Below are 27,104 nucleotides of genomic sequence, written 5' to 3'. Positions count from 1 at the left end.
CGTGCAGTGACGCTCACAATTTCCTTACTTCATTTTCGGCTGTTTGCAGCAGCAGCATCATGAGTTTTCACCAAAAACAGACACCGAAACGCAGTTTACGTGATCAGCGGAAGGGTAAGATCATAATATAAGGAGTGTAATATAGATATAAGGTCATGTAAGGAGAAACCGTATGGCGAAAGGACAACAGGGAGGGTGAAGCGCCAGAAGCGCGTGCGTGGAAGAGATCTTGTGGCGACAAAGTCTTCCATACGCCGACAGATCGACGGTAAGCAAGGTTTACGGCAAAGCCTCGAATAGTTTCAGTATCGATTGCACTTAACTTAATCGTCATCACTTGGTACGGTCAGAGTTGCACGTTCCTGTTATTGAAAAATGAGAATTTTGTTTTGGTTAATGCTGCCTGACTGCGTCCACGGCTAAATCTTTCTCTTTAAAACGGTCCGTCGCGACATCTCTCGGCAGTTCGATTGCAGCTTGGGTCGGAATATGACAAGGAAAGTTAAGCGGCTAAATGGTCATCTAGAGAATTTAGATGAGGGTCAAAGGTAGATCGATGGAACGTTGTCAAAAACAAAGGTTGTTGAATGCGGCCTTACACTATCAATGACCCCGGTTGTTTCTAAAGGTTGGCCTGGAAACGGCAACTTTCGAACTGAAAAGGATGCGAGGTTACTGTATCTGAAGGTCGCATTATGAGCCATGAACATCACACCATTCCTTCTTGATACCGGCAGGACTGACAACAGCCTGACCAGGAAGACGAACGTACTTCGATTGTGGCATACCAAAATATGTCCCGAAAACGGCTAGGAAATCTGTCATTGTTGCACAAAATGTGAAAAGGAGATCATGAAATTACAACTAGAAAAGTAAAATTCAACAAAAATATTCAATAATTATTCAGATATTAACATACAAATAAAAATCCATGCACGCAGCCAAGCCCCGTGCGGACACCCCTGTAAACAGCTGACGCCCGTGTCCCCTCGGGCACCCAGCAATAATATAGTTCGTTGTAGAGAAATGCTGCTCTTCTCGCAGTTTTAATAAAATCTGCATAATGCATTATAAAATTTTAGGGCAACATGATAGTTTTATTTATTTGTGCAAGAACAAGTAGTTTACTGAAATCATCGGATGAATTCAGGACGATTCATAGCAACATCGATGTTCTTATGCTCGCATTACGATCATCTGTATGAAAGAGGTGATTAGTCAGCGGTCTATGGAAAATTACAAAAGACTTCTGTACAACCACATTTTCAGTGACTGAACACGAAGAAGAGCCTGTGTCCTGAGCTCCGGCACCGCCGCTCCAAATATAATGGGATCGATAGTGGTGTGGATAACCTTCAAAATGCGGCAAACCTGTAGAAACGCTAGACTGTTCAGATGTGGTGCTGCCAGGTAATACAGGTTCATCGGCGTCCAGCAGATCATAATACTAAAGGTCATCAACGACAGTAACGTGATGGGAATCGTGGAGCGCTTTACTGCGGCTCGTTTAGGCTGCGGTAAATGCGGTGTTGATTGCAAAGTCGTATGACTCGATCGAGTTAACGTCGGATTGTTGTCACGAGTAGCGATCATTGGCGAAGTCTTGAGTGTGCGTCTCCTGAAAAGGAAATAGGGATACGCTGCTGCCACTGCAATTTCCGGCAGAATGTAGAATAGCCAATTATAAGCCGGCAACCACTGCGATTGTACAGGCGTTGGATTACGGAATGTGCAATAGACATTGTCCATTTGGTCAAGATACAGATAAGCGTCCACCGCGATGGTCGGAATAGCGTACAGTTGCACGACAATACAACTGCCCAGACAGGCCAATACCGCCATTTTCTTAGTGTGCTGGTTACGGTAAAAGAACGGCCAGGCAATGGCGCACACCCTATTCAGCGTGATCAGCATGTGTGACAGCGGAATCAACGGGCCGGTAGCGGTTGACACAAACCGAAAGAATGTGCAAAATTTCGGCCAGTGATCAGGCGACAAAAGATGCTTTACTCCAAGAAGAAACGGGTTTTGCTGGAAAAAGGCGCTGATTATATTGGAAATAAGCAGATTGATTACGTAGACGCTAAACGGTGTTAAAGTACTTCGGACTTGATAATACAGATACAGGAGCGCCAGGTTGCCGGCAAGAGAGGTTAGGCAAGAAAATGCCGCCATCCATTGGAGGTACGTAAAACTTTGGATGAAGGCCGGGGAGGAATAATTTGACATTGTGGCATTCATTACGTCAGCTCGCACCTTTTTCCAAAAAGTGCTTTAAAAATTACCACGTATCGTTTGTGGAAAATGTTGGCTGGGGAAGGCTTTTTGTTTAGTACCTACGCATTTCGTTCCAGGCACGCAAGATAAACATTCTGTGCGTTCACTGTTCGATCGAAACAGCAAAAGCAGAATAATTATTCCGACAAATAAACACTCTCATAAATATCGCCGTTCGGTATAAACTGGTGTCTGATTAAAAATTTACTCAAAGTTTCTTACATCCCGTTTCCTGCTCTGACGGGTGCGATATGCTTTTAGCTTGACTAACCGCTGAATAGAAGGCGTGTTTCACGATTCGATGGTTGCGGTTGCCTTTGGGTTCAAGGATGATTAACTGATAATACCTCGCAACTGTTTTCTAGGAATTATACCATACCTTTTCCCCAAACCTGCGGTGAACATGCTTCGTTCATTTCAAAAAATAGCGCCCCCATCTTGATCCATAATCGATTGTCGGCTGCATGCGATGTGGCTATGTATCTGTATGTTGATGGGCAACAGCTTAATGGATTTACATTTGAATGGGCAGAACTGTAATTATTATAAATTAGTGCCTAAGGCGGAAGCAATTTGAGAATCTACTCCGCAGTGTACTCTACGAATTGGAAGAAAACGCTTATAATTAAAATGGTGCGATACTTAGCCGAAGGAGTTATCACTTGGCGACTGCCAGGATGATGGACTGTTCAGTCTTAAAGAAGTGGTAGCAGTGCAGAAACTGCCAGACCTTTACAAATCAACGTCTGCTTGGCTTACGAGTAAATTGCATCGTTCACAAATAAGTAGCGATTTGGTATCTCATTTCGAGTGTCAGAGCGGCACCCGCTCTCTATAGGATCGTTCGATAGAACATTGCAATACATTTTGTATGCTATGCCGATAGCCTAGTGGTGCCTCTTTCGGCCTTAGAGTATGGAGGTTGTGGCACTTGTGGGTTCGATTCCCTCAATCGGCAGATTTTTTGCGAGTGTTTGTGCGAGCCTAGCCCAGCCCAGACACGAGTTCTTCGGTTTTATCACTTATATTACCAACACTCAAGTACAGTACTCATACTTTATGCCAAGAACGAGCGCTGCTCACTAGTCTCGAGTTCTCAAGCCTCAGCACAGATTAGATGCTAGAACACGAACAAACAACCAGATTGATCTCGGCGCTTTATATCGATGCAGATGTACCGATTGTCCGTGTAAAGTTCGGTCTGCTTACAGCTTACGTATTTGTAGAAGTAGATCGGCAAGCTCTCTCCTTTGAACCGGAACTTCCTTTGTGTGATGTTAGTACAACATACTATAGTGTAGCGATAGTATTTGTACGAACGATAAGACCGCCCAGTTATGATGAATCATTCCATCGCGTTATGAATTTGTCCACTTTACCGGCTAGTTTCCTTTCTCATGAACTTCTAGAATTCAGTCTTGTGCTCAGCTTGCTACAGCTTGCATCTACTTGATTGTTTCTCTTGCTGAAACCCTTGCTAACAACCTTGCTCCGTTTCTTGAACGCCTTGTCATTAAACATGCCTTGAGTTACGTTGTCGTGTTTGACCTCTTGGGATGAACTAGCGTCATCCCAAACGGAGCCACCTGTGTAATTGCGTTACATCTGTAAGAGCGTCCTCGGCCAGCATCGTTGCCGGCCGTGCCACCTTTCACACCAACAGCCGTTTAATCGTGGTAAAGGCTGATCGCCACCCCACTAGGACAGTAGCCAGATAGGCCACTGTTACAATAGCGATGGTGCTAAAGCATTGCACTTCGAACTGCTGATCATTTGGTAATGAAAGCTTCCATGAAGTTTCCAGCTGTACAGATATAGGTCGGAAAATAATTCAAAGTCACCAGAGCTATGAGGTATGATTATAAAATCAGGAAGACACCGGATTGCAGACTACGCTAGACGCTAAGACGCTACAGTAGGCGTTACCAGGATTATCCCTTACGCAAGTAAGAATATACAGGAAGTGTTGAAGCGTATGTGTCCACAGCTTCTTTCTGTTCTGACGACTGACTGTTATCGCCAGCTTTCCAGGAGCGGGAACAGGCTAGACAGATTTAGAGGATCTGGGAGTTGCTGTGATTCCTGATATTAGTTATGGTTCTTACTTGCGTAGGGGATAATACTTTTCACGTACAATTATGAATTATTCAAACTCCGTAACGGAACAACTCCGTTCGGTGAGTGGAACAGTGCGTCCTGTTCCACTCACGCACTGTTCCACTCACCGAACAATAGTTACGGAGTTTGAATGATTCATAATTGTACGTGAAAAGTGTTTAGGCCATTGGAATACAGTTGTTGTAAAGGTACTTCGAGCTAGTGGTAGCAAACCGGTTGAATACTCGAAAGTCGCCTTAATTTGAAATTTGAAAGTCGCCCTTAATTTGCTTTCTGCCTATGAGCTTATTTGGAGTCTTCTTTCTTGCTTACGTGCTGGAAATATTCTGAGCGATTGTAAGCGAAGTGGTGCATGTTCATGCTTAAAATTTGGGAACCGACCGAAATAACGTATTCCGCTCCTGTGATTCATCAGTAAAAAAGTGCCGGTCGCGTCGAACACTTTGCATCCGCAACACGGTGGAAGGCAGCGATTGCAGCTGTTTTTTAATGCTTATTATGTAGGGTAATTAATTACAGCCATCAGCTTGTGTGGTTGCCGGTAAATCTGCAGTCTGGTGACCGAAGACCCAACAGTTCAGTCATGATAACATCATAATCAATAATTTATTATTATAAATAGTATTATCAATATGAATTCTGCTCTGCACCACACAGGTCATTAAAGAAGTAGTACTTCAGTACATAATTTAATGGTGGTGGCTAAACACGAAGCTTACAGTGCCTAATTAAGCTTTGGAACGGGAATTATGGGGTTTGGACGTATGACCATTGTTCGCTTGCGCCTTCCCACGTGCCGGCGCTTTCTCGCGGCCTTTCTGCACGTTTCGTCCCTTAGTGTTACTCGACGGCGCGGGTTTTCTCTGTCGCTGATCGACTGCATGGGGCGCTGGTGCGGGCGGTGCCGGTGATGGCATCGATGGGTATGTTGTATAGTCATAATAGTAAGTAGGTGTATATATATAGGGGCAGGAGCAGTAGCAGGAATATCCATTCTCAATTATTGTACACCCGTAACCGTAGCATGTAACGCCCTGACAAGGGTAGCGGGTTGGATAGGGCGTGGTCGAGGTGGGATTGGCCAGATACAGACTGCCACTGGCCGAATTACTCATCGACATTCCCGTACCGTTGCCGATGACCTGCGACTGGCTGATGACATTGTGGTGCTGTCCGTTGCTGGTGCTGTTGGATTGGCTGTTCTGGTTGTTCTGCAGGACACCGGTCTGCGCGTTACCATAGGCATTCACATAGTTACTGCCGGAGGCGGCGGCTGGTTTGGCGGTCACTGTAGGGTCATACTGCAGGCTGGAGCTGCTGCCGCCTCCGATGCTCAGCGATGTGCCGGAGGCGATGTTTTGAGACTGACCCACAGAGTTGTGGTTACCATCGTCCAGGGCGGTTGCTTGCTGAATGTTCAACTGGACTTGGCCATTAGTCGCTCCCCCGCTTCCGGATGATCCACTTGAACCGCCTGTGCTCCCTGCAAATACATCGCATTTAGAGCGTACACTTCACGTTAAAATCGTAATACATACCCAGAGCAAGGGGCAAGATAGCAGCTAGCAATAAAGCTACCAACAAGCGGTGCATCATTATTAATACTGTATATATCGGAAAAAGGAAAGGTTTTCGAATGAGAGATAATGTTTTGAATTATATCGTTTTCCGAGAATGGTTTGGTGCTTTTTATACCGAATGGTTCACTATTAGGCATTCAGTTGCGCGGTGTTAACTGGTAAATACGGAAACAGTTAAATAAGCGGCAACGTTCTGACGTTCTTTGATCTGTTCGCAGTTACTTTTACATACTCGATCTACCGGAAGTGCAAGTTCGACACGAACAACACAGCTACGCGTACACGTAATACACAATAAAGCGGACACCGTAAGCTTACGCATGCTACATCTCCCTAACCAGATGTACTGGTTTAAGGTTTTGAGGTCCCTTTCAGTGAGTGTCATGCGACAGATGTACAATATGGAATATGCGGTAAGAGAAAGACTAAGCAGTTTACTACCAATTATAGATCTTCTATGGAAATTTGATTGTTTTCTTTGCTAATTTACAAGCATTCGGATTGCATTTTGCACTTGTTGAATTAAACGTTGCAAACGTGAAGCAGGATGCATTTAGTCCCATGTACTGATGCACACAGAAAGGCACTCATAAGGATATTAACTATATTTTGCAACGGAAAACGGCAAAATGGTGGTACCAATGGACATTTGCTTAAAAAACTAGTGAAGTGTTACGGTGCTCGTACACGTTTTATGTTTACAAACAAAGTTTTGCGCTTAACCGCTAGTCCTCGAATCGTCCGCACTGCGCTCGGTACAAATTGCGTATTTCAGTTCCGACTTTGCAGTATGGGGTAAGATACTAGTAATAATAATAGTAGATTCCATGCATTTTGTGTCCTCGACTGACGACTGTGCAAATACTGCAATGAATGCACAGTCGGCCAGCGAATGAGCGTTGCCGGTGATTTTCCATTATACAGCTGCGAAACGGTTTTACGTGTCTGTTTAGAACTTTAACGCATCAGAGTCGTAACAACACAGACGATATTAGTGTCATATTACGAAGACGAAATTCCGGTATGGCGCAAAGAGCGCGCTTAATTACTGAAAATCTTAAATAATTACGAACAGATCAAAGAACAGATCAAAATCATCCAAGTTTGCCATTTGGGTCACATCATCGGTTTTTGCCAGTTTTGCGGATTGCCGAACGTTTCGGTGCAGTGCTGTTACCATAAATAGGACGAATGTATCTACAGATATAAGGTAATTCACCGTTCGTTTTTCGTGAGAATACAAAGTAGAATCGTATTTTAGTAGCAAGATGCAGAGTTTAATTTTGTTTCTCTGTTGTCTGTCAGCATCACCAGAAGTATTCGGTAAGTAGAAAATAAAGAACTTTGCATTTCTACGAACTTTACATGGTTAACCCATGTCAGTGTGGCAATGTCGTAGGTGATACGGGTGGCAACAATGGAGCATCCTCTAACGGGCAAGCAACGAACGGACAAGTTGACCTTAACATTCAGCAGTCATCGGCACTGGACAACGGTAATCAGCTTTCGCTGGGCAACTCGCAAAGCAGTCTCTCCGGCACATCAATATCCTTTAACAACAATATCAACGGTGGTCTTCAATTTGATCCAACGCTTCCTGTAAATCCGTACATTTCTGGCAGTAATTCGGCCAATTCGTACGGTAGTGGTACCACCGGAGTCCTACAAAACAACCACCAGAGCTATTCCAACAGCACTAACGACGGCCAGCATCATTCGGTGGTCAGTCAGTCGCATATCACCGGCAACGGCACCGGACTCTCGCTAAATAATTATGTCAGTGGTGCTATTTCAGCCAGCAACAGCACGGATAGACCGCAGTATTATACAACTATGTATTATTATCCGTGCCCCGGTTGTTCACCACCCCCGTGTTGCCCTTCTCCAGGACCACCCTACTTTAGCGCAACCGAGTCACCAATGTCCGCGCACTCTGATCAGAGACAACGCAAAATAGCGCCTCGGGCGAGAACTAGGAACCAGCAGCTAAAAGGACGAGGACAAGCTAAAGTGCACGAAAAGTCTCCAGTGCGTACTAATCCTACCACTGCTCAAAGAAAAGTCCGTAGCAAACTCTAAATTATTAATATAAGGAAGAGCTGCCGCAAGGATGTGCAGACGCGTTATTTGTACGTTTACATTTAAAAACCATACGAAGTGTTCAAGTAACTGTTAATAATAAACTAAATAAAGCCGTAATAATTTATTCATAGCTGCAAAACAGTTTACATGCAACTAAAGTTAACAAAAAATCCGGATACAGTACACAGTGGCACATTTGGAGGACAAAACAAAGATGAAAGTGCTGCAGTTGATCAAACAAAAAGGTTTTACGCACGGGTATGCTTCAGTTGCAACAATATGTTCTGTTAAAGGTCATTACGCAACAGAATTCGCACTATTGGTACATGTGATAAATAGAGATTAAAAATTTGAAAAATAAGGTCGCTTTGTATATATGGAATGTTTCGTACCAAAGAAAAAAACTGGAACGTTTTTTTCCTTCTTGTAGTCACTGTAGTCATCTGTATATAGACAACCTGAAGACACCGTGTACACATCCTAAGAAACCAGGTGACTACAGTACGTCTACAGGGGTGTCTACGGGCTGTCCACAGATGACTACCGGTGTATACAGACAGGGTATCGAGCTGAACCTAAGAAGGGCTGCCTGCATACAGCGGTAGACATCCGTAGACAACCTGTAGACACCCTGTAGACAACCTGTATACATCCTGTGAACCAGGTGACTACCGATAGGTCTACAGAGTGTCTACAGCCTGTACACAGATGTCTACTGTGACTACAAGAAGAAAAAAAAACGATTCACTTCTTTTCTTTGGTACGAAACGTGCCACAGGTGAATTTTTTCCACACTCTCTAATTTTATCAAACAGACTTTTAAGTTTAAATGCCAGGGTCTTGATTCAGTCCGTATCTGCGCTGTGATGTCGATGCGTCTCGTGACGGAGAGCATATCTCCCGCTCGTTCAATGCGTGCTGTACAGAGTACAATAGAACTTCGCGTTTGTCCCGTTTACCGATACATTCTTAGGCCTCGTCCCGAATTCAAAGCGAATCTCGTTGCGATACAGCAACTCCACCTCGCGAGGTGGCTTCGCGTACCGTATCTGTAGGCGTGGCCACTGCATACAGCCACCTCGTGCGGTTGAGCAACCGTACCATAGCGAGATTCGCTTTGAATTCGGGACAAGGCCTTATAATATAGCCTCGTTACTTTAGGAGCGTGGTGAAGTGCGACTCGCGGAGAATCGCTGCATTCAGATTTAACGTGCTACGGCATCTACGAGTCAACAAGTTTGTTTAAAAGCTTTTGAACGATTACAAGCAATCAAGTCCTTTCTCATTTTGAACACAGATAATACATTCATTGGATGTCAGTCTTTAAGAACTAACCATAAGTCTCAATTCGGCAACAAGCTTTTCCCATTAGTAATATCTGGCGGTTCACACAACAAAAAAACGGTGTGGTATTTAAATGTCGAAAGGTCACGATACGGGTTCGACATCGCATTCGCCGCACTAATTCATTCTGTGCTGAATCTTGCGATGTAACGAACCGAAAGCAGCAAATTTTGTTATTTATTATGATACCGATTACCGTTCAAGTAATAAAATAGTTGGTGTACAGTCTGTACGTTTACCTTGAACATTTCACTTTTTACGCGTGCTCGTGTATGCCTCTGCTGAGAAATGTAGGCGCCGTTTCTGTCGACAAGTTTACATAATCGTATATATCATGATCTCGCATTTCTTGACCCATGATGGGTGATAAGCGCCCTAATGAACATTTCCTTGTTTCTTAAAATCTCTAAAAGCAGCAAGCCGTTCGATCATGGACGGGCAGCCGGCTCTCGCTGAAATAGGGCGGTCCAGGATACACTAACACTATTTGGTTTGCTGCCTGATAAAAACCGAATTCGAGTGGAGTGTCTCAAATAAACCTTTTGCTAGGGTACTAACGATTGCTAAAAAGTTTTAGAAAAATTGGTATTGCATAACTGTATCGCGTTAATCACCAGTATTTCCCCATATGTTGCATGTGTACTCAACTATCCGGGTAGGTAAATACAATTCTGTGGCACTATTTAGAATGCCTGAATGAGTTCCGATTCTCCTCTAACATTAACAGCGGCGAGTGATTTGTTTTGACACATTTTTTAAGTATATTGTTGTACGAGTAGAAGTATGTTCGATTCAGGCATGGCGCGGTTATTGCGTTTTTAATTGGTACCTGACTCGCATTCAATCATTCAAATTGCATAAAAAGCTTTGATTAAATTTTCCGAACCTCATAAGTGTGAGAACAGCCACCTGTCTTCTTTGTTTAACAATTTTGTACGTATTCCATGTAACTAAAATTTACTCATGAACTGTGCGGTAGAGTACTTGCAAATTATAATAGGGCAATCCGTTCTCGGAAATCAATACACGTGCCGGTGCCGACCACACTGAGTGGGCTGGGACACATTCTTTTTGTCTATTTTGCCGGCTGCGTGTTATTGCAGCATAATAACAATGAAATAGCTTTACTGAGCCAGTAATTAATGATCAATAGGCAACATATTACACAAGCGTTGCCTTCGTTGAAACACAGGCTCTCGCGCGGTACAATTAGCATAATGCCGCTTTGACGATATTAGCCGGGCATCGATCGATACCCATCCATTTACAGTTGCCATTTATCCCCCGTAAAATAAGCACGGGTATTCGATCGTTGCAAAAACCTCGTCTACCTCTGTGCTCTTTTCCATTCCAGCAGACATCCAAAAGTAATCCTCCTAATGACTACTTCTCCGGCATCTCCGCTGCGGCAACTACCTGCCAGCTGATCCATTCCGTCATTACATGCACCACAGCGTAACACCGAACTGAGACCTGTACACCGACATATCCACTGCATCGGGGTTTGATTAGTTCAATTTCTCTGTAGAATGTCCTTTTCCTTGAATGCTTCTTTACGGGAATATGCAGGCGCATATCTGTAGAGTAATCCGCTAATGTAGAAGCCACAGATGCGCACCCCGTAGTGGGGAGACAAATTGTACCATTCACGCCGACTGCGCGAATCGTGTACAGATATACACGGCCATCGGCTGTGCATCTAACCGTCTAAACGAATTACAACCGGCATTGATCGGATGTGCACCACCGTCTGCGTCATCCGTTGTTCATCAACCTTCGGGGAACGGCTTCGTGTGTGGGCTCATGAAATGCAGTGATACTGCGCAATCTTCTTCATAATATCCTCGGCGCTCGGTGTTCTGGTTGTCGCGACGCCATGCTCGTGATCGTGTTTCTCTTGTTATGCGCTGAGGAAATTCGCGGAGCGTTCAACGGTAGTGGTCAAGTGTGCGAGGGATGTGTTGGCGGGATGCAGGAAGGTCTGGGTGAACCGGCGGGAATGGGTGATACACTACTGGCCCAGTGGTATAATGATACTCTGGCGCAGTGGCTCCTGGCGACAGCGGCCATGGAAGCCGTGGCCTCCACGCCGCTCAGCTATCGCGTCATCGCCACCAGCATGCATGTGGTCATCTTCTGTCTGGGCGTTACCGGAAACGTCATGCTCATCATCGTCGTGCACAAGTCCAAGTTCTTGCGAAGCCCGACGTATCGATACTTGGTAAGAAATTAATATGGGCTGTTGAACGTATACTGACGTAACCAGGGTTAATAAGCATCGTTTAAGCTTCAAAGCGTACCGAGTACATTAACTATACAAAAGCTTTCAGCGCTCACGTAGTTTTTCTTAAATACTTAGCATTTACGCATTGTTTCGCTGATGCACAAAATGAGATGCAGTTCGAGAACAACGATAATCATCCTTCAAATTGTGGTAAATGGTGAACAGAAAGCGTAAGCTAATGCTCGGCTAACGAGGCACAGCTCCATCAGTGCATACTGTTGTGCAGCGACCTTTGCCAATGAATGCGCGTTACCGCGAAGGAAGCAATAATTAATGATAATGGTTTTTGTGAATGTCTGCGATAACGACACTGGTCCGACCGTGAATTAGGTGCTACAACAAACCGAAAAATTCGAATTCAGGAGTCTTAATTTGGGGGTTAATGAGGCCTCACGCGTTTACCAAAGTGCGCGGTAAGCGTCGTCAAGTGAAACAGGAGCGGCAGGGCCGGAAAGTTTTTTGTCCGGTCATGCCCATGCTGGCCATGCACACTGACAAGTGAGTGCACGTGCAGCTCAGCACGTCAGCACTGCTATGGCCTAAGCCCGTAATGGCTCTTCATGCCTTGACTAATGCCGGTATAAGAGCATTAAAACGCTCTTGATTGTCTTCCCCGATTTTTTCTAGTAATACTTTTTTGATTGGTGCATTACTTCTTAGGTTGTTAGATATAATTGTTTGATATACCACTCCTTCTTAATCCTGCAGATGCTCTTTGATTCAGTTCCGTGCAAAAATCTAGCATACCAGCTGGTACATACACGGTACAGCACATAAATTTACTACCCAACGCCGTAAGTAAAGTAACAAAACTCGGTTGGATTAATAAACAATGCAATACGAGTACAAATTTAGAATCAGATACATTACGATCACAGCATGATGCACATGGTTTACGCCAGTACACACAAGTAAGCAATGCTTCGTTAAAATACATATAACAGTCCTACACCCCGCAACGCCGTATGACCAAAAGTTGTCATGCAGTAGGTACTCCGTACAATAATATTAATGTTTATAATGTATTATAATATGTATTATAATGTATTATTGTAATGTGCTAGACGATTCGTTAGTAAGTACTATAATGTATAGCTTATTTGATTTGAATAATCAGCATATGTCCAAAAGCCAGCTTTCACTCCACCATCAAGGGAATTCGCCGTAGTATCCGTTTCCGCTCCAGCCTGAACTTTAACTGCGGCCTGGAAAATTACGGGCAATTAATCGGATCATGGAAACAACCGGGTATATAAAAGTTTACGCTGGAGGCTTAATTCTACGGTCATCAGGACCCTACGATTAATCAAGCGTGGGCCAAATCGTGCGGGATAATAACTGGGCGTATTTTTCGGTTCCCAAGAAAAAGTGAACCACTGTGGGTTTGATTGGAGAGGCTTGCTAGTGAGACAGAATGAAAGCCCACTAACCGGATCACAATTCGCCATGACCGCGCTGATTAAAGCGCCAAGCGAAGCAATGGAAACATTCCACCTGAATATCTCTTGACCGGTTGGTCGTTAGGACGTTAGCATACTGACTTTGGAAGTCGCCTTATTTCCGAAAATAAATTGCTTTGGGACAGCAGAAGAGATGATAAATGTCGGTCAAAATCTGGGTAGATGCAGTCTAATTTATTTCAGTTGAGTAGGTAATTTTAATCTTCAGTGTTCACTCTCAGTACGGCTTCGAACGACGTCAGTAGCATAAGTATCACTCTAATGACTTACTTAATTACAACAGGTCTAATGTTATGCTGACCTTTCCAAGAAGAAGAAGCTGTGGCAATGGTGTCAATGTTTCTTTTCATATGGTTTTGGTTTGAATTCGCTTTGCAGTTCTGCTGTAAGTGGTATCTGACACTTGCATTACTTAATTTCTTTTCTACAAACATTCTGTGGAGACCAAATCACGAAACAACCGACCATATGGCTTGCTTTTCAACGCAAATAGGTTTTCAAAATACTGGATCTACTTTGTACAATGGCAATTGACTAATTTGAGTTCCGATGTACTAGTGCTCGGTTTTTTTATTTTAGTGTAGTTTGTCACAAGATCGCCATTACGCTGACGATCGATACCATTCAAAGCAACACAAGCAAACGTTGCATACTTATTCCCATTTATCGAAGCCTGATTAATTTGCATTGTGCGGCGATGCAGTATGCATTAGTCGTTAGGGAATTAATTTATTTATTTATGTGCATATTACACGCAGAACAATGTACAGTATAATCTGCGGGGGCACATTAGTGGGCATAACGGTACGTTCATAGCAGCGCCGCATAGTCGATAATTTCGTGTGTGCGTGTGCGCAAGACACCGCAGCTTGAAATGCCGCGGTTATGCAACCGCTTTCGGATAATGAGGCGGCAATGACGGTTTAAATGAAAGCCGGCGGTACACACAATCGAGGGTATAATCGTATGATGCGACATAACAGACTATTTTCTACCAGCATTAAATTAAAAAAAAACCTCTCTAGGATTCAATAGCAAAGCTCTGCCGCAAAAATGACGCCGTCAGTAGAAAAAAACATATACGGCAAAATAACGAAGATTCTGATGGATCACGTCTTTGGTCATTGTTACGCCTATACGCGTATAGTGCCTTAATATAAACGGGAGTTAAAAACAAGCGTTAGCGTGTGATTATCAATTTATCGTGCCTATAAAAAATACACCTGACTTTCGAAAGCGGATTAGAAAAATTATTAAGAAGTCTTATTATTCATAATCAAATAAATCTTTGTCTTTCAGTTATCTGCAGATTTTGCATTGTATAATATAATACACACATTATGCACCATATAAAAACGAAGATTTAACACTGGATGATATTCCCCGATATTATCAATGCACAGGGCTATTTTAACATGACCTTAGTATTTTACGGTTTTTCGCATTACATATATGCTGAATATATGACGCTGAAAGATAAAATTGCGCGTTGTATTCGCAGGTTTCCTGTCCATCGCGGATCTACTCGTAATTATCACGGCAATCCCTGAGGTATGCTTTACGCAACAACGGCCTTATTTCCGTCGCGCTTGATGCGATTCTCACGCGTACATCCCGCCGTCTCTCGAATTGATTACAATTTCCTTCTTTTCTCGCCGGTGTACACCAGCTGACATATACAGTTTTACTTAATCCTTTAATTATTTTATAAAGAGCACATGCGTCTACTTCCGCTGTGCCGCGAATTCTCAACAGCTTGTTTCCGCTCTATCTCTAAGATTTCGCTACAATACTCAATTACCACTTCTAATTACAGCAAATTAAATCATATGCTTTTCCAAAATTAATCATAATATTTGTCTGGTTGCAGTCACTTGCAAGTAATGGGAATTCAGTGACAAAATTATTGGTATATTTTTTCAGGCTATCGTCTTTGATCAAATGGGGAGTCAGTGGCTGCTGGGGAGCACGGCATGCGCCCTCTTCGTCTTTCTGAATTTTCTCGGCATCAATGCCGGAAGTCTTAGGTGAGTAACATGGCGAAACGGTCAGTGGTCCGCAGTCTTCCGGGATTTAATCCCCTGCTGGCTGATACAAAGTGACCTGTATTTCCGCAGTTTCCGCACCACGCGCATTTAACGAGCAACAACATCAGCTTTTCCTTCTTACATAGAAAATAGATTACCACAATTGTGCTAAAGATTTTAAGTATGCGACGACATTCTCAGAAAATAAGCGTGATTTTAACTAAAATACAAAAACTGAAAACAAATAACGTCACCATCTCACCTGTTTTAACCGCACTTACAATTTACACTGTTTGCACGATTTTGTATTTGTGCCACAGCAGTTTTCGACCGTTATATTAATTGCGCAAATTTATTTCTGTGTTGTTTGTTATTACGCATTAGTATGCGCTAGCTATGTAGCAACGCAATCAACTGCTTAATAAAAACTGTACCTTGAAAACCATCATTATATCAATGCACAGATTAAATGGTGTGCATGGGATGTAATTCTTATTCGAAAAACGACTGGAACTGTAAACGCTGACAATATGCACGTTCTGAATTTAAAAAAAGGAAGAGCCGTTCATTCATTTATCTGTAGCAGTACTTTGTATTACACTCAGATGTGAAGCAGACTGACGTTTTCTGGTGGCGTTTGATGACTGCAAGATAAGCGGATTCTAGCCCTAATGGGTGTGTAAACGCGCGACTTAATTTTTGCAGTACGCTCGCATTTACCGTGGAGCGTTACATCGGCGTCTGTCACCCCCTCCTTGCCCGCAAACTCTGCACACTGAACCGGACAAAGCGGATTATCGTCGGCTTGTGGATATTCGCCGTGCTGTACTGCTGTCCCTGGCTGGGCCTAACCGAGGTCAAACACGACACAGCACTGCCATTCCGGCCCCGCTGCGAACTCCGCCTCCCGAGCTCCTTGTACATCCCGGTGTTTGGAGCGGATTTGTTATTTTTCTATTTTGTCCCGCTGGGCGTGGCGGTGGTAGTGTACATGAAGATCGGTCGGATTCTGTACAGTAGCCTGAAGATTGTGCGGCAGAACTGCGGCAGCCGCAAACCCAAGGGCATGAGTTTGGCCAGTAAGGAGAAGAATCTCATGCTGCGCACGGAAGAGTCGCCGGTAGCGGGGATCTGTATGGAGATGGCACCGGAGAAGCAGCTGTACTGGCTGCGCAGAGATTCATCCTGCAAGAAACAAATGGTGTGGACGGCTCAGTGCCGAATACAGGTACTTCTACGGTTCTACCTATACAATTTTGGACGAGACTGTTTCTTGAAAATACTAAATTACGGTTACAAGAAATGTCCATACTTAATTTTAACAGTGAAGATAAACCAGTACTGTATCTGGATCACTGATCCGAACAAGTCTCCGGCACTTTTTAAAGGCTGTTGTTAGGAGGTTTTTCTCATCAGCAAGTTTAGATTTATTACTTGCGCCGCTTTATGCTTATTTTCGAACAATATCGTCACAATTTCGAAAACAAATTTCTGACATAGCAAGAAAAACATGCTTTAAAACTTGTGTTCAGCATGCTTACCAAGATTTTAAATACCACAGCACTCTCAAATCCTTGCTGCAGCAATTAAAATTTTAATCAATTATACAGTAATAATCTCGCACATGATACCGCAGTCAGTCGGTGACCTTAACATATCATAATATCACCGAAAATAAATCAGCAGCTAATCATTCCGAAAATCCAAGGTAAGGCAGTCTGACGTTGGCTGCCTTAATATCAATGGAAAAGATTTGTCCGGATCTGTTATTGCAAACGTGACTGCGTCAGAGTGGTTCGAATAAAGCCTCTCCCACTTTCACTCTCCCATCTTTTCTACACCTTCACGAACTAAAAATTTGATTTTCTGGTTTTGAGTTCATCTTAGATTTTGGGCATGAATTATTTCGTGACGTGAAACAATCGACGCGGGTCAGCTGAACAACCTTACCGGAAATAGCCCGTAAATTATTCCCACCCGAAAACGAGACAATGATTGCTGCACCTTTAAGCGAACACTGTTTACTGGTGAAAGACAACGCCGGTGTCATGCGCGGCTTAATCTGTTTGCAAGGGCACGTCCGTGGCAGCCTACATATACATATTTTCCAAGGTTGCCAGCTGTGCGTAACGGCCACATAACATGTCTAACAATAGCAAATTCTCCGATAATACTACTGATGTTTTTACTGCAGTAGGTGGATAAGCAGCTGTTCCTCCAAATGTCTGTATGGATAATTATTACAGGTACTGCGTATGCTGATCGTGGTGGTGGTGCTGTTCGCCGTATCGTGGCTGCCCTTTCGCGGACTGCTCGTATATAACGCCTTCGTCGCCGAGCCCTGGCTGAATATCTGGTATCTGTTGTTCGCCAAAACCCTCATCTACCTCAATTGCGCCGTTAATCCCTTCCTGTACAACATCATGAGCCAGCGGTTTCGGATAGCGGTGAAGCAAGTTCTCAACATCCGCTCCGGTAAGCCGGTCGCACCCTGCGTTTCTTCAGTTAACATTAGCTGTTTATAGTTTATCACAATCCCGGAAGATTGCATAATATACACTGTGGGATCTCTGTAGAATGTTGATGAATAAATAAATAATGCTTATTTCTTAACCTTTTTTCTGGGATGACGCGCAGACTTATACATCCTTAAGTCCGTTTGGGTTCAGCGTTCAAACTAGACCATAAACAGGCAATATAAAATTGCTACAAAGTACTCTATTTCGTGCGTGCCGACCGCCGTTCTTAACACTAATTTCCGCCTTACGGGTTTAAATATATTGCATTTTCATTTCCGCCATCTCCATTTATTATCACTTTTTAATTACAAATTTACACGTGCTTTGTATAGTCAATGTTCGATTGTTGCTCTAGAAAAGCTGTATCATCACACTCGGTACAACTAGAGTAGCCGAAATTCGGTTTTAGGACTTGAACAGTTCTGTTACTTATTGATATGCTAAGCAAACCGCTATATACGTATGTTATGATTTCTTCATTAAATTTTCAGCTTTGTAATAACCTTATTTACATGTGTGCCGCCAACACCAACAATAATATCAGTACTTCAAAATACAAAAATAAATCGAATTCTAAACAACAGCCAGAACATAATACGTATTCCCGTACGTTGATAACTTGATAAGTGTCTGATGTAATTATTAATTCAAGAAATTTCTTATGCAGAAGATTCCAAAGCCAAAAAGCCGGGAAAGGTCATCCAAATTCAGGTACAACGGAATTTCTATCGACAGTATCCGCTGGATAAAGCCCCGTCGATACTTAATTCACGCAAGTCCAAATCACCGTCCGATTCGCTACCGTTGAAATCCAAATCAAAATCCGATTCCTCATCACAACGCTTTCAGCCGCTGTGGTACGGTGCCCAGCCCGATACTCTGTCCCAGGAAGCCATCGACCATTTCTCCCGATCCCGCAATAATAAATGCAGATCACATTCAGCGCTGTAGATAGTATGTTGCTCTTGCCGCTTGTGATTAGTATAGCAAAATTTTTTTATGATAGAGTTGCTTTTTTTGTATTACCAATACACAACAGAAAATGCGCTATAATAGTTTCGTATTGCAGTACAGTATTTTTATAATTATGACGGTTCCTTGTAACACAGTAAATCCTTTTAACGATAACGTTACAAAAACAAAAATCTCGCGTTACTGATGGGAAATTAAAACCTATGCAGTTAATTATTCTATATTAAGAAATGCCACATCATCTAGAAATGTATTGTGATCGCTGACAACGTCGTTATTCTGAAATATTTCATTAAGCAAATCGTTGATTTCCTTCGACATTTTCTCGTCGATAACTGAATTTCCGGTCGAACTCAAATCCAATTCTGTCTCTAAAAACGATAACAGCATAATTAATAACGGTTTGATGACGTGCACCTGCTTAATTAATTTTCAAAAGCCAACTGAATTTATTAGTGCTTAATCATTCCCCAAGCACACGAAGGTCCCAAAACTAATGGTGGTAATTTTTTTACTTTTCCGTGTACTGTTCTTTCTGTGATTACCGAATGGTAGCAACTCCGCCGTTATTAGAGTATCAGCTGCTTTCAATTTTTCTGTCGGTGCGAGAGGAACAGAAGTTGACCCCTTAGGAGTTTTAGCAGCAGATTTGGCTTTTTTCGTTTTCCTGCCGCGTATTTCCGATTTTGACGCATAACGAGTCAAGTAGGCGTCGTCAATCAGTTGGATATTTTTACAGTATGTTCTGATAAACTGGAGATATCTTAGTGCCGTTTCTAAAACCCTGCAAAATAGAAAATGACCTCTATATCTGACAGCCAAAGCAACCAGTAGACACTCATGCAGTGGAGTTGTAGCAGTTTTTACGAGGTTAACTTTCACTCGTACTTTCAAAGGTGAAATAGCAAATTCTTTATCAACTTTTTATAGGCTCTGTAAACTGGGTGTTGTAAACCGTAATAAATATCCAGCAGATACTAACGCTGATTTATCCAGTTTTGCACCCTGGAGTGTCGGAATCGTTGCTGCAATCTTGGCAATACAAGTACTCATTCGATATCTGCAAAGAACGAAAACCAAACAGATGTTTATTGAGATCGTAAAATGTCGATCACCGTTACAACTTCACGAAACTGCAATTTGCTGTTTGGAAGAAATCTTCGGATACATTAATTTTTGCAACCTTATCACCTTGAAATTTATGACTTTTGAACTTATGACCTTTGAAATCCAAATATTCTGTTTCCTTATCATTTGTTTACTATCTTTTCACAGTTTCGTGCAAACTTCTACCGTAACAGAGTATCTCGAAAGAAATCACAGAACTGTATCTGTACTACGCATTACACACGAAGACATGGCTAATATGGCATCATATTGTCGATATATATCGATATACGAGTATTTATCGATTTTCACTTGACGAAAATTGTCTTACATTTGGACTACAAACCTGATACTAATATTTGAGTACAGCATCAACAAGTAATGCCATTAACCGAAAACGAACCTACGCATTCTTTCCACCATGTTATGAATAGCTTTCTGCTTTTTTGAAGCTCTAGCGGGAACTACAGCGATTTCCTGGATGTCGTCATCCGTGTCGGCAGCGACATCGGCACTGGAAGACGGGACACTTTCCAAGTTGCTATCCATACGTGTAGCTTGCAGGCAGAACGAAAATTCACGAGAATAAATTTCCCAGCTAAGTTTCACGAGAAAATTCCAGTTTAACACGTGCACTGATCCGTAGGTCTGACAGCTTTCTAAAGTATGTGGAGAAACACTGAAACGTTTCCGTTACCAGGCAATGCTTGTACATTAATAAATGGTAATGTACAAGTACTATGTTTTGTTATTATTTATTAAAAATTAATTACTGTAATAAACCATATTTTTTTTATAAGTACATGATTTTTCTGTTCCCTAGAGACTATAATCACATGAATACTACGAGTAGTCACCGGTGCCAGGGAGCTTCTGCCCTTCTCAAATGTCATGCTTGATCTCAGATTTTTACTGATCCAGTTTTGCTACTGCAAAATCCAAAAGATTAGAGAATTCTCTCACGGTGCTATCCGTCTAATCGACTTTTGATCTTTCCAGTTTTGTATCTCCTAAAACCTGGACAACTAATTCGAGTAATCCGAGTTTGCTGGCTAACAACGGCGGATGCCGAAACCTTAACACAGATTATACGAGTATAAGTACCTAAAAACCGTTTCCGTTCATAAAAAACTGCAGGACAATTTTACATAATTATTACAAGGATGTCTTTCGTCGTAAGTCTAAATCATCCGTCCTAGGCTAGTTACCGATTTATATTTATCTGTCGCCCACTTTTATTAATTCGAACGAAATGGCTACGCGCGAGAGGCTCCCGCGCTATGAGTATTGACTACGCGCGAGAGTTATTCCCCGCACAGAAAAACTACTAAAAACTTTGAACCAGTATATTTATCACGTCATGACAACTAACAATTACGGAAAGGTCACCTTTTAGTGAAAGAATTACAAAATCTGACTACACCGGCATTTTTACACCGGCATGCTGGCCGGTCGACATAGAGGGTGTCGACATGGTGCTCTCAATTCACCTTCGGTGAATACGAGTGTCTGTAATAGGTATTGGACCGTTCGCATTGAGCCCATAAGGTTTTTCATCCCTGAAGCTCTGTTGCTATATTTTTGCCTTTATTTGTTAACGTTTTCCTAAGTCTCAATCAAGTCAAATTCAAAAGCCAAATGTAAACCAAAAACAAAAATGTGAAAAACGGGGTTTCAGAGAAAGGGAAGTACAATGTCCTTTTGTCTCACTTGCTGCTCCGCTCGCTTCGCTGCGCTCGCTCGCGCTGCAGCTCGGCGTCGCCTTCGGCTCCGCCTTCGGTTTTATTGGCATTGATAATCTTTACGGATTCGTTATGGTAACGGTAACCGGTTACGGTAAACCGGTGCGGTTACGGTAACCCGTTACGGTAACGGTAACCCGTTACGGTAACGGTAAATAACGGTAACCCGTTACGGTAACGGTAACCCGTTACGGTAACGGAAACCCGTGACGGTAACGGTAACCCGTTACGGTAACGGAAACCCGTGACGGTAACGGTAACCCGTGACGGTAACGGTAACCCGTTACGGTAACGGTAAACCGTTACGGTAACCCGTTACGGTAACGGTAACGGTAACCCGTTACGGTAACGGTAACCCGTTACGGTAACAGTAACCCGTTACGGTAACGGTAACGGTAACCCGTTATGGTAACGGTAACCCCTTACGGTAACGGTAAATAACGGTAACCCGTTACGGTAACGGTAACGGTAACCCGTTACGGAAACGGTAACGGTAAGCGGTTACGGTAAACCGTTGTCAAATAAACCGGTAAACCGTAAACCGGTAAACCGTAAATTTTCTGATAATAGTTTTCACAACCCTCAGCCGTTGTGGCATCAAAACTTAAAATGGGAAATAGATATGAATCGTACACGGAGCTTTTGAGAGAGAGGGAGCAATGGAGCGAGCGAACACATCAAGTCTTTATAAATCCTGGCGACAATAGCAAAATGCCTAAGACACACACATTCCCCTCTGCCTCAGTGAAGGTATTCTGCGAAAAAGCTGGCGCTTTACGCATATGCCGACGGAATTCAATTCCCACTAAGAAAAATATCGCTACAACTTTAGAAAGTAACTGCCAAGCAGTGGTCCCCCTAAAGATGACATGATGGAGGCCATTCACCTGCCAGCTTTAGAAGACCATAACCCTGAGCTCACGGAGGCGATGGCCCAACATTCGCCAGAAAGAAGGCGGTTGTTCGAAACCGAAAAGAAAAATGTAGAGCAACTGATCGAAAGTCGGGTGGCACCTCGTATTATAGCCAACAGATGGTCAGAATGACGTTGTACACCGATTCGGTGAGTTAGTCGTGCTCCGTCAGAATATCAACAATCTGACAACAAGCGGATTTGGAGCAAGGACTCTTTAACGCAGGAGTCTATCTGCTGCAGAATGCATTTCCCCAGAAAGGCGGACCAGAACTTCCTGCAAAGTTGGCTTTGTGCCAGGATAACGACCAGTGCTTTGCAAGGATACGTTTCCATAGAACACAGCAACCTGAATCAGTACGCTTCCACAAATCCATACTGGCCACCAAAAAACAACAACAAGAAAAACATTTTGTTCACTGTATATACTATATACTTCGTCCACTCCATAATAACTCAAACACAACATTCCTCAACTTCTTATGTACCCACCGAACTCAAAAAATCCAGTCAACAAACCAGTTAAACTAAACATTTTCTTGAACAACCTTCTAATGTACGTCCCAATCTACTTCCCATATACAAACCACCTCTTTCTACACATCCAAGACTATCAGAGCAAAACATAATAGCCTGCTCCATTAAGCAATCAACTTCTCGAAATTTCTTAAATTTTCCACAATAATCCATCATTATCTACCACCACAACCCTTAACCCGCAACACACTCCACTTCCTGTAACACTTCATTAAACACTCAGATACGAACAACCAGAAAGTCGAATACGTTTAAACCGAACTATAGCAAAACTCCCCACTATCTTCACCCTATTTCAACATTCACCCTTTCTTCATTATCACTTTCCGTCAGACATATCACCTTTAATATAATTTACTATATTATTAAATTCTCTATTCAGCACTTAATATTCCTACCGCCTTATGATGCCTCGTACAATGTGCTCCTACAGATGTAGGAGCACATTGCAGGAGCATACTGGATTACGTTTGTTTGGATACTACAGTTCCGTTTTTCTTCTCCAAGAACCGATGAAACCGATGCAGTGTGCTCCTCATAATGTAGAAGCACATAATGTAAACTAAAAAAGATGCGGAGCTAACAACGCCATCTACAAGTTTCACGCATCGTTACTCGACTCATGTCAGATGACTCATGTCACGTGACTGTTAGGCCCCACCGCTTCCTTCAACCGGCCGGACCCTTCCGTACTGTACGGGCGCCAAAAATTACTTTTGTTTACACACGGATATCGAAGACCAAAAACCGAAACTACAGTTTCATATATGCTACGACTGATTCTAGTCGTATACCGCATATAAGAACCTGTCACGGTTCAATGAACCTGCCGCAAAAGTTCCAGGTTGTTTACTATACTGTACCTCATACACATCACGAAGTCTTTACAAGGGAATTTCACACAGGCAAATCTGAACATTATTCGAACGAGTTCACTCAAATGCGGCACCCGTTACGGTGTTATCTGACACTTGCTCATTCACCCGCGTTTCAACTTCATTACGACACAGCCAAACGGTCTATAATTAGCATTTGGTAGTCGGCACTCGTGCAGGGCCTAGCTGTCGGTTTCTTCATTATAAACCTCGATGCTGCCACAATTTTTCTTGCGTTGTAGGTCTCCACCAATAACGTACAAATTTCCATTGAGACATGCAAAACCAGGAGAAAGGCGACAAACGGACAGATCAGCTGTAAACATACAGCGCACTGCACAGTTTACGTGCAAAACCACCGGCATGCAACGAGAGGCAGTTCTTCAATCAACAATGAAATCACACTTACCTTTTCTCACCCACTGATCGGTGGCGCGGTCGTACGCATCCACGCGCGCGTGCCGTTTAGTACCATAATGATCATATCCTCCGCCTAAACAATTATTTCCACTAGAAATACTGTAGTTTAGCAATTCAACATGAAATATTGCCCTACTGGCTATGCTCCGTACCCAGAACAAAGATCAACCCGTTGGGAGCCACGCAAGCAGCGCAATTATAGAAGCGTGTGGTCGGCATGTCGTGCAGTCTGGTCCACGTATCGGCTGCGGGATCGTAGGAGAAAGCATAACTGCCAAGGCCCTCCGCACTCTTGCCGCCAAACACAAACAATCGACCATCACATGCCACCATCGCCAAGCCGGCCAGACCAACAGGGAGCGGCGCGACTGCGCTCAAGCATTGCTTTCCGGATTGTAGGCTTCCACGGACGTCAGTGGGTCGCTTTCGTAGCCATGACTAAAGCCACCGGCCGCGTAAATGCGACCACTCAGAGCGGCAAGGCCTTCATCTCGGCGCCGTGTCAGCACTGGGGCCACCTTGCACCACTCGCCAAGTGGGCCCATGTAGCGACAGTCCCGCCTGAGGGTGTTGCAGCCATTAAAGTGGGCAACCATAACGGTACAGGCGTCCAGCTGCACTGCGCGGCAGCTTTGGGCGGAAATTGGCAGGTCGCTGAAGCACCACACGGCCGGAATGGATGGGCTGAAGACTTCCACCGTAGTGCCACCGCCCCCGCCCACGCAAAGGACCACTTCCTGTGCACCTTAACCAGCAACCAACTTTTTATTCTTTTCCAAAATTTGTACTGTACCGACGTATTATTATAAACACAAAATGAATTATGAACCACAATGAAAACCACTCGAAAATGAAAATCACTCGACAATGTCTAAACTGTCTGGCAAAACACCAGATCGTACGAAACTGATTAACAGAAAAATGCCCTTACCGTACGAAGGGCGTGGTCTAAAGTTCTCAATTTCCTCGATTGGTAATTCTTTGGCGGCCATGGCAGACTGGCACGGCGGCATTGCACTGGCGAGTACTTCCGAGTATGCCAGACAACTCTGATCGCTGAGAAAAGCAGCGCGGACCATCTGCAGGACGGCGGGCACGTGCTCCAGTCGGCCGGGACGGTCGTACTCCAACCAACGCAGCACCGCCTCCCACACCTCATCCTCACAGAAGACCTCCACTTCATCCGATGCGATGAGAGCAATCAGCTGCAGATAGGTAAATTCATGAACCCATGAAATCCGTGCAATTTACCGTTGGATATAATTCCATAATAATTCCACTACTGCCACATATGATTACCAAACACAGCGCAAGCCAAGTAGTGTAGAGGATTGCTTTTGGAATCTGTTTATAATTTTTAGAAGAGCGCACGTAAATATCTCCAAAACTGTATACTGCCCTGAATCCGATTGTTCAATATTCATTGTTCAAACTATTCAGTTTAGACATTTGTTCTGTAGCTGCCACAAACTATCGCTGAATAAAATCAGACTGCACCTGTTGCTCGTTCATCTGTAGAAATTCTTGGCTCTGTGCGAAGCGTGGGAAGTTAGAATGAACCAAGTCCAATGCCGTGTAAGCCAGACGGGGATTGTGATGTTGAGATGCCAGAGCGTAAACGGCCAAACAGTTGGACAGACACATGTGCTTCTCCACGTACTCCCAGCACAATCTGGCCACTGGAGTCATCTGCAGAAACTGCGCCGCAATCAAGACAGGCGCCACGTTGTCACCGTTAAGACTGATCTCCAGGGTGTAGGCATACTCCACCAGCCTGCAAAGCGAAACAAGAACGGTCACAATGTCAATGAAAACACGAAAAAACAGCCAAATAAAAAGCGTCATAGCATGAGCGAAGCAGTACTATCGAGGTGGAATCTTCTAATTTGGTTTACAGGTACATGTACGATACAAGAAACGGTAATCTAAATCTGGACTGTCAAGTTGCCACCGCACGCCAATACTACAATGCTTGAACAGATCGGCACAACGCTACTTACTCCTTCAGCGTCTGGGTGTCGATGTGGTGCAGCGGGAAGACTTTCTGCGATGACTCTTTCCAGTCCGCTCCAGTAAACGCTGCCCGAAAGAAAGCGCTGTGCACAATCAGGATATTGCGATGACAGGGAATGCCCGCCGCGTATCCTTCGCTTCCTTTAAGAACAACGTCGCAGAGGGTTCCCGTCGACTGCAGATCATGCAGTCCGCGCAGGACCTCCACAGCGCTAACGGGACAATCATAAGCAGGGCGATCTGCAGAAGACTCCGACATCCTGTACGGTTTAGTTGAGTCACAAGGCAAGCTAGACAGCTAGGCACGGACAGAGTACCTGATAAGCGGGTCAAGGCGCCTCTTATGCTAGTATGAAATCAAGAGAAATTAACAAACCACGAGATGCAAAGACGCTACCAAAATCAAACTGTGTCACGGGAAAGCGGGAAGTCGAAAATTCAAAAATATAGTAAGTACTGACAATGAATGAAAAATCCTTCAAATGGGAGTGAAAACTGAAAAGAGAGCGAGTTCGTGTCTGTCATTCTTCTTGATTCGTGAAAGTTGATAAAAAATCGTAACTGCCGGTTAAGGGGGCCGTGGAGTATGCACCGGCAATTGTTCCTTCCATGCCAGAAGTCGCATAGCCGGTCCACCGATACATTTAATATCTGATGGAGTGCTGAAGCAGAATAGAAAAAAATAGGAAACTATCAATACAGAAGTTGACGATTGATACAATGTTTACTGAAATGAGCATAAATCCACTTCGCCTATAGCACATCTTTAGCTTTTTAGCTTTAGCCCGTCTTTGGCTTCTTTACTCCACGCGGCAACATCATGGTATAACAATG

The 27,104-nt window shown here is 43.5% G+C and overlaps 5 protein-coding genes across 6 annotated transcripts; 2 read left to right on the top strand and 3 right to left on the bottom strand.

The window, feature by feature from the left end:
- Positions 1 to 5,123: 5,123 nt before the first annotated feature.
- On the bottom strand, positions 5,124 to 6,037 carry LOC129599128 (probable ATP-dependent RNA helicase ddx17). Its single transcript, XM_055497268.1, has 2 exons — positions 5,934 to 6,037; positions 5,124 to 5,878 (listed from the first exon to the last, which is right to left on the bottom strand). Exons 1-2 carry the CDS (start codon positions 5,989 to 5,991, stop codon positions 5,124 to 5,126), a joined length of 813 nt encoding a protein of 270 aa, XP_055353243.1. The 5' UTR covers positions 5,992 to 6,037.
- A 1,174-nt stretch (positions 6,038 to 7,211) lies between these two features.
- LOC129599137 (uncharacterized) lies at positions 7,212 to 8,068 on the top strand. The gene is made up of 2 exons (XM_055497276.1): positions 7,212 to 7,298; positions 7,375 to 8,068. Exons 1-2 carry the CDS (start codon positions 7,244 to 7,246, stop codon positions 8,052 to 8,054), a joined length of 735 nt encoding a protein of 244 aa, XP_055353251.1. The 5' UTR covers positions 7,212 to 7,243; the 3' UTR covers positions 8,055 to 8,068.
- Positions 8,069 to 11,312: 3,244 nt separating this feature from the next.
- On the top strand, positions 11,313 to 18,869 carry LOC129599127 (thyrotropin-releasing hormone receptor-like). Its single transcript, XM_055497267.1, has 7 exons — positions 11,313 to 11,622; positions 13,524 to 13,530; positions 14,647 to 14,696; positions 15,069 to 15,172; positions 15,878 to 16,400; positions 17,419 to 17,647; positions 18,359 to 18,869. Exons 1-7 carry the CDS (start codon positions 11,371 to 11,373, stop codon positions 18,640 to 18,642), a joined length of 1,449 nt encoding a protein of 482 aa, XP_055353242.1. The 5' UTR covers positions 11,313 to 11,370; the 3' UTR covers positions 18,643 to 18,869.
- LOC129599144 (protein max-like) lies at positions 18,165 to 20,421 on the bottom strand. Of its 2 annotated transcripts, none has more exons than XM_055497286.1 (4): positions 20,117 to 20,421; positions 19,646 to 19,723; positions 19,209 to 19,447; positions 18,165 to 19,034 (listed from the first exon to the last, which is right to left on the bottom strand). In XM_055497286.1, the coding sequence occupies exons 1-4, from the start codon at positions 20,140 to 20,142 to the stop codon at positions 18,877 to 18,879; spliced, it is 501 nt and encodes a 166-aa protein (XP_055353261.1). In that variant the 5' UTR covers positions 20,143 to 20,421; the 3' UTR covers positions 18,165 to 18,876. The 2 variants fall into 2 exon arrangements, with proteins under 2 accessions (XP_055353261.1, XP_055353260.1); XM_055497285.1 differs by having other exon boundaries at positions 20,174 to 20,421.
- Positions 20,422 to 23,918: 3,497 nt separating this feature from the next.
- LOC129599142 (kelch-like protein 17) lies at positions 23,919 to 26,707 on the bottom strand. The gene is made up of 6 exons (XM_055497282.1): positions 26,258 to 26,707; positions 25,755 to 26,031; positions 25,189 to 25,462; positions 24,410 to 25,002; positions 24,247 to 24,330; positions 23,919 to 24,153 (listed from the first exon to the last, which is right to left on the bottom strand). Exons 1-4 carry the CDS (start codon positions 26,527 to 26,529, stop codon positions 24,632 to 24,634), a joined length of 1,194 nt encoding a protein of 397 aa, XP_055353257.1. The 5' UTR covers positions 26,530 to 26,707; the 3' UTR covers positions 23,919 to 24,153; positions 24,247 to 24,330; positions 24,410 to 24,631.
- Between the last annotated feature and the right edge of the window lie 397 nt (positions 26,708 to 27,104).

The sequence above is a fragment of the Paramacrobiotus metropolitanus genome, unplaced genomic scaffold (genome assembly GCF_019649055.1).
Source record: "Paramacrobiotus metropolitanus isolate TYO unplaced genomic scaffold, Prichtersi_v1.0 Parri_scaffold0000138, whole genome shotgun sequence".
In the NCBI taxonomy this organism is placed as follows: domain Eukaryota; kingdom Metazoa; phylum Tardigrada; class Eutardigrada; order Parachela; family Macrobiotidae; genus Paramacrobiotus; species Paramacrobiotus metropolitanus.
This window is presented reverse-complemented; position numbering and strand designations above follow the sequence as displayed.

Coding starts and splice junctions, on each gene's coding strand:
- LOC129599144 (XM_055497285.1), bottom strand. CDS start 20,319: ATGGATAGCAACTTGGAAAGTGTCCCGTCTTCCAGTGCCGATGTCGCT. Junction 19,448..19,645: donor GCAAAACTGGATAAATCAGC/GTTAGTATCTGC, acceptor TCTATTTTGCAG/GGTTTTAGAAACGGCACTAA. Junction 19,035..19,208: donor GGCGGAGTTGCTACCATTCG/GTAATCACAGAA, acceptor TATCGTTTTTAG/AGACAGAATTGGATTTGAGT.
- LOC129599128 (XM_055497268.1), bottom strand. CDS start 5,991: ATGATGCACCGCTTGTTGGTAGCTTTATTGCTAGCTGCTATCTTGCCC. Junction 5,879..5,933: donor TATCTTGCCCCTTGCTCTGG/GTATGTATTACG, acceptor ATGTATTTGCAG/GGAGCACAGGCGGTTCAAGT.
- LOC129599142 (XM_055497282.1), bottom strand. CDS start 26,529: ATGTCGGAGTCTTCTGCAGATCGCCCTGCTTATGATTGTCCCGTTAGC. Junction 25,463..25,754: donor TACAGATGAACGAGCAACAG/GTGCAGTCTGAT, acceptor ACCTATCTGCAG/CTGATTGCTCTCATCGCATC. Junction 25,003..25,188: donor TAGACCACGCCCTTCGTACG/GTAAGGGCATTT, acceptor TTGCTGGTTAAG/GTGCACAGGAAGTGGTCCTT.
- LOC129599127 (XM_055497267.1), top strand. CDS start 11,371: ATGCAGGAAGGTCTGGGTGAACCGGCGGGAATGGGTGATACACTACTG. Junction 15,173..15,877: donor ATCAATGCCGGAAGTCTTAG/GTGAGTAACATG, acceptor TAATTTTTGCAG/TACGCTCGCATTTACCGTGG. Junction 17,648..18,358: donor AGTTCTCAACATCCGCTCCG/GTAAGCCGGTCG, acceptor TTTCTTATGCAG/AAGATTCCAAAGCCAAAAAG.
- LOC129599137 (XM_055497276.1), top strand. CDS start 7,244: ATGCAGAGTTTAATTTTGTTTCTCTGTTGTCTGTCAGCATCACCAGAA. Junction 7,299..7,374: donor AGCATCACCAGAAGTATTCG/GTAAGTAGAAAA, acceptor GCAATGTCGTAG/GTGATACGGGTGGCAACAAT.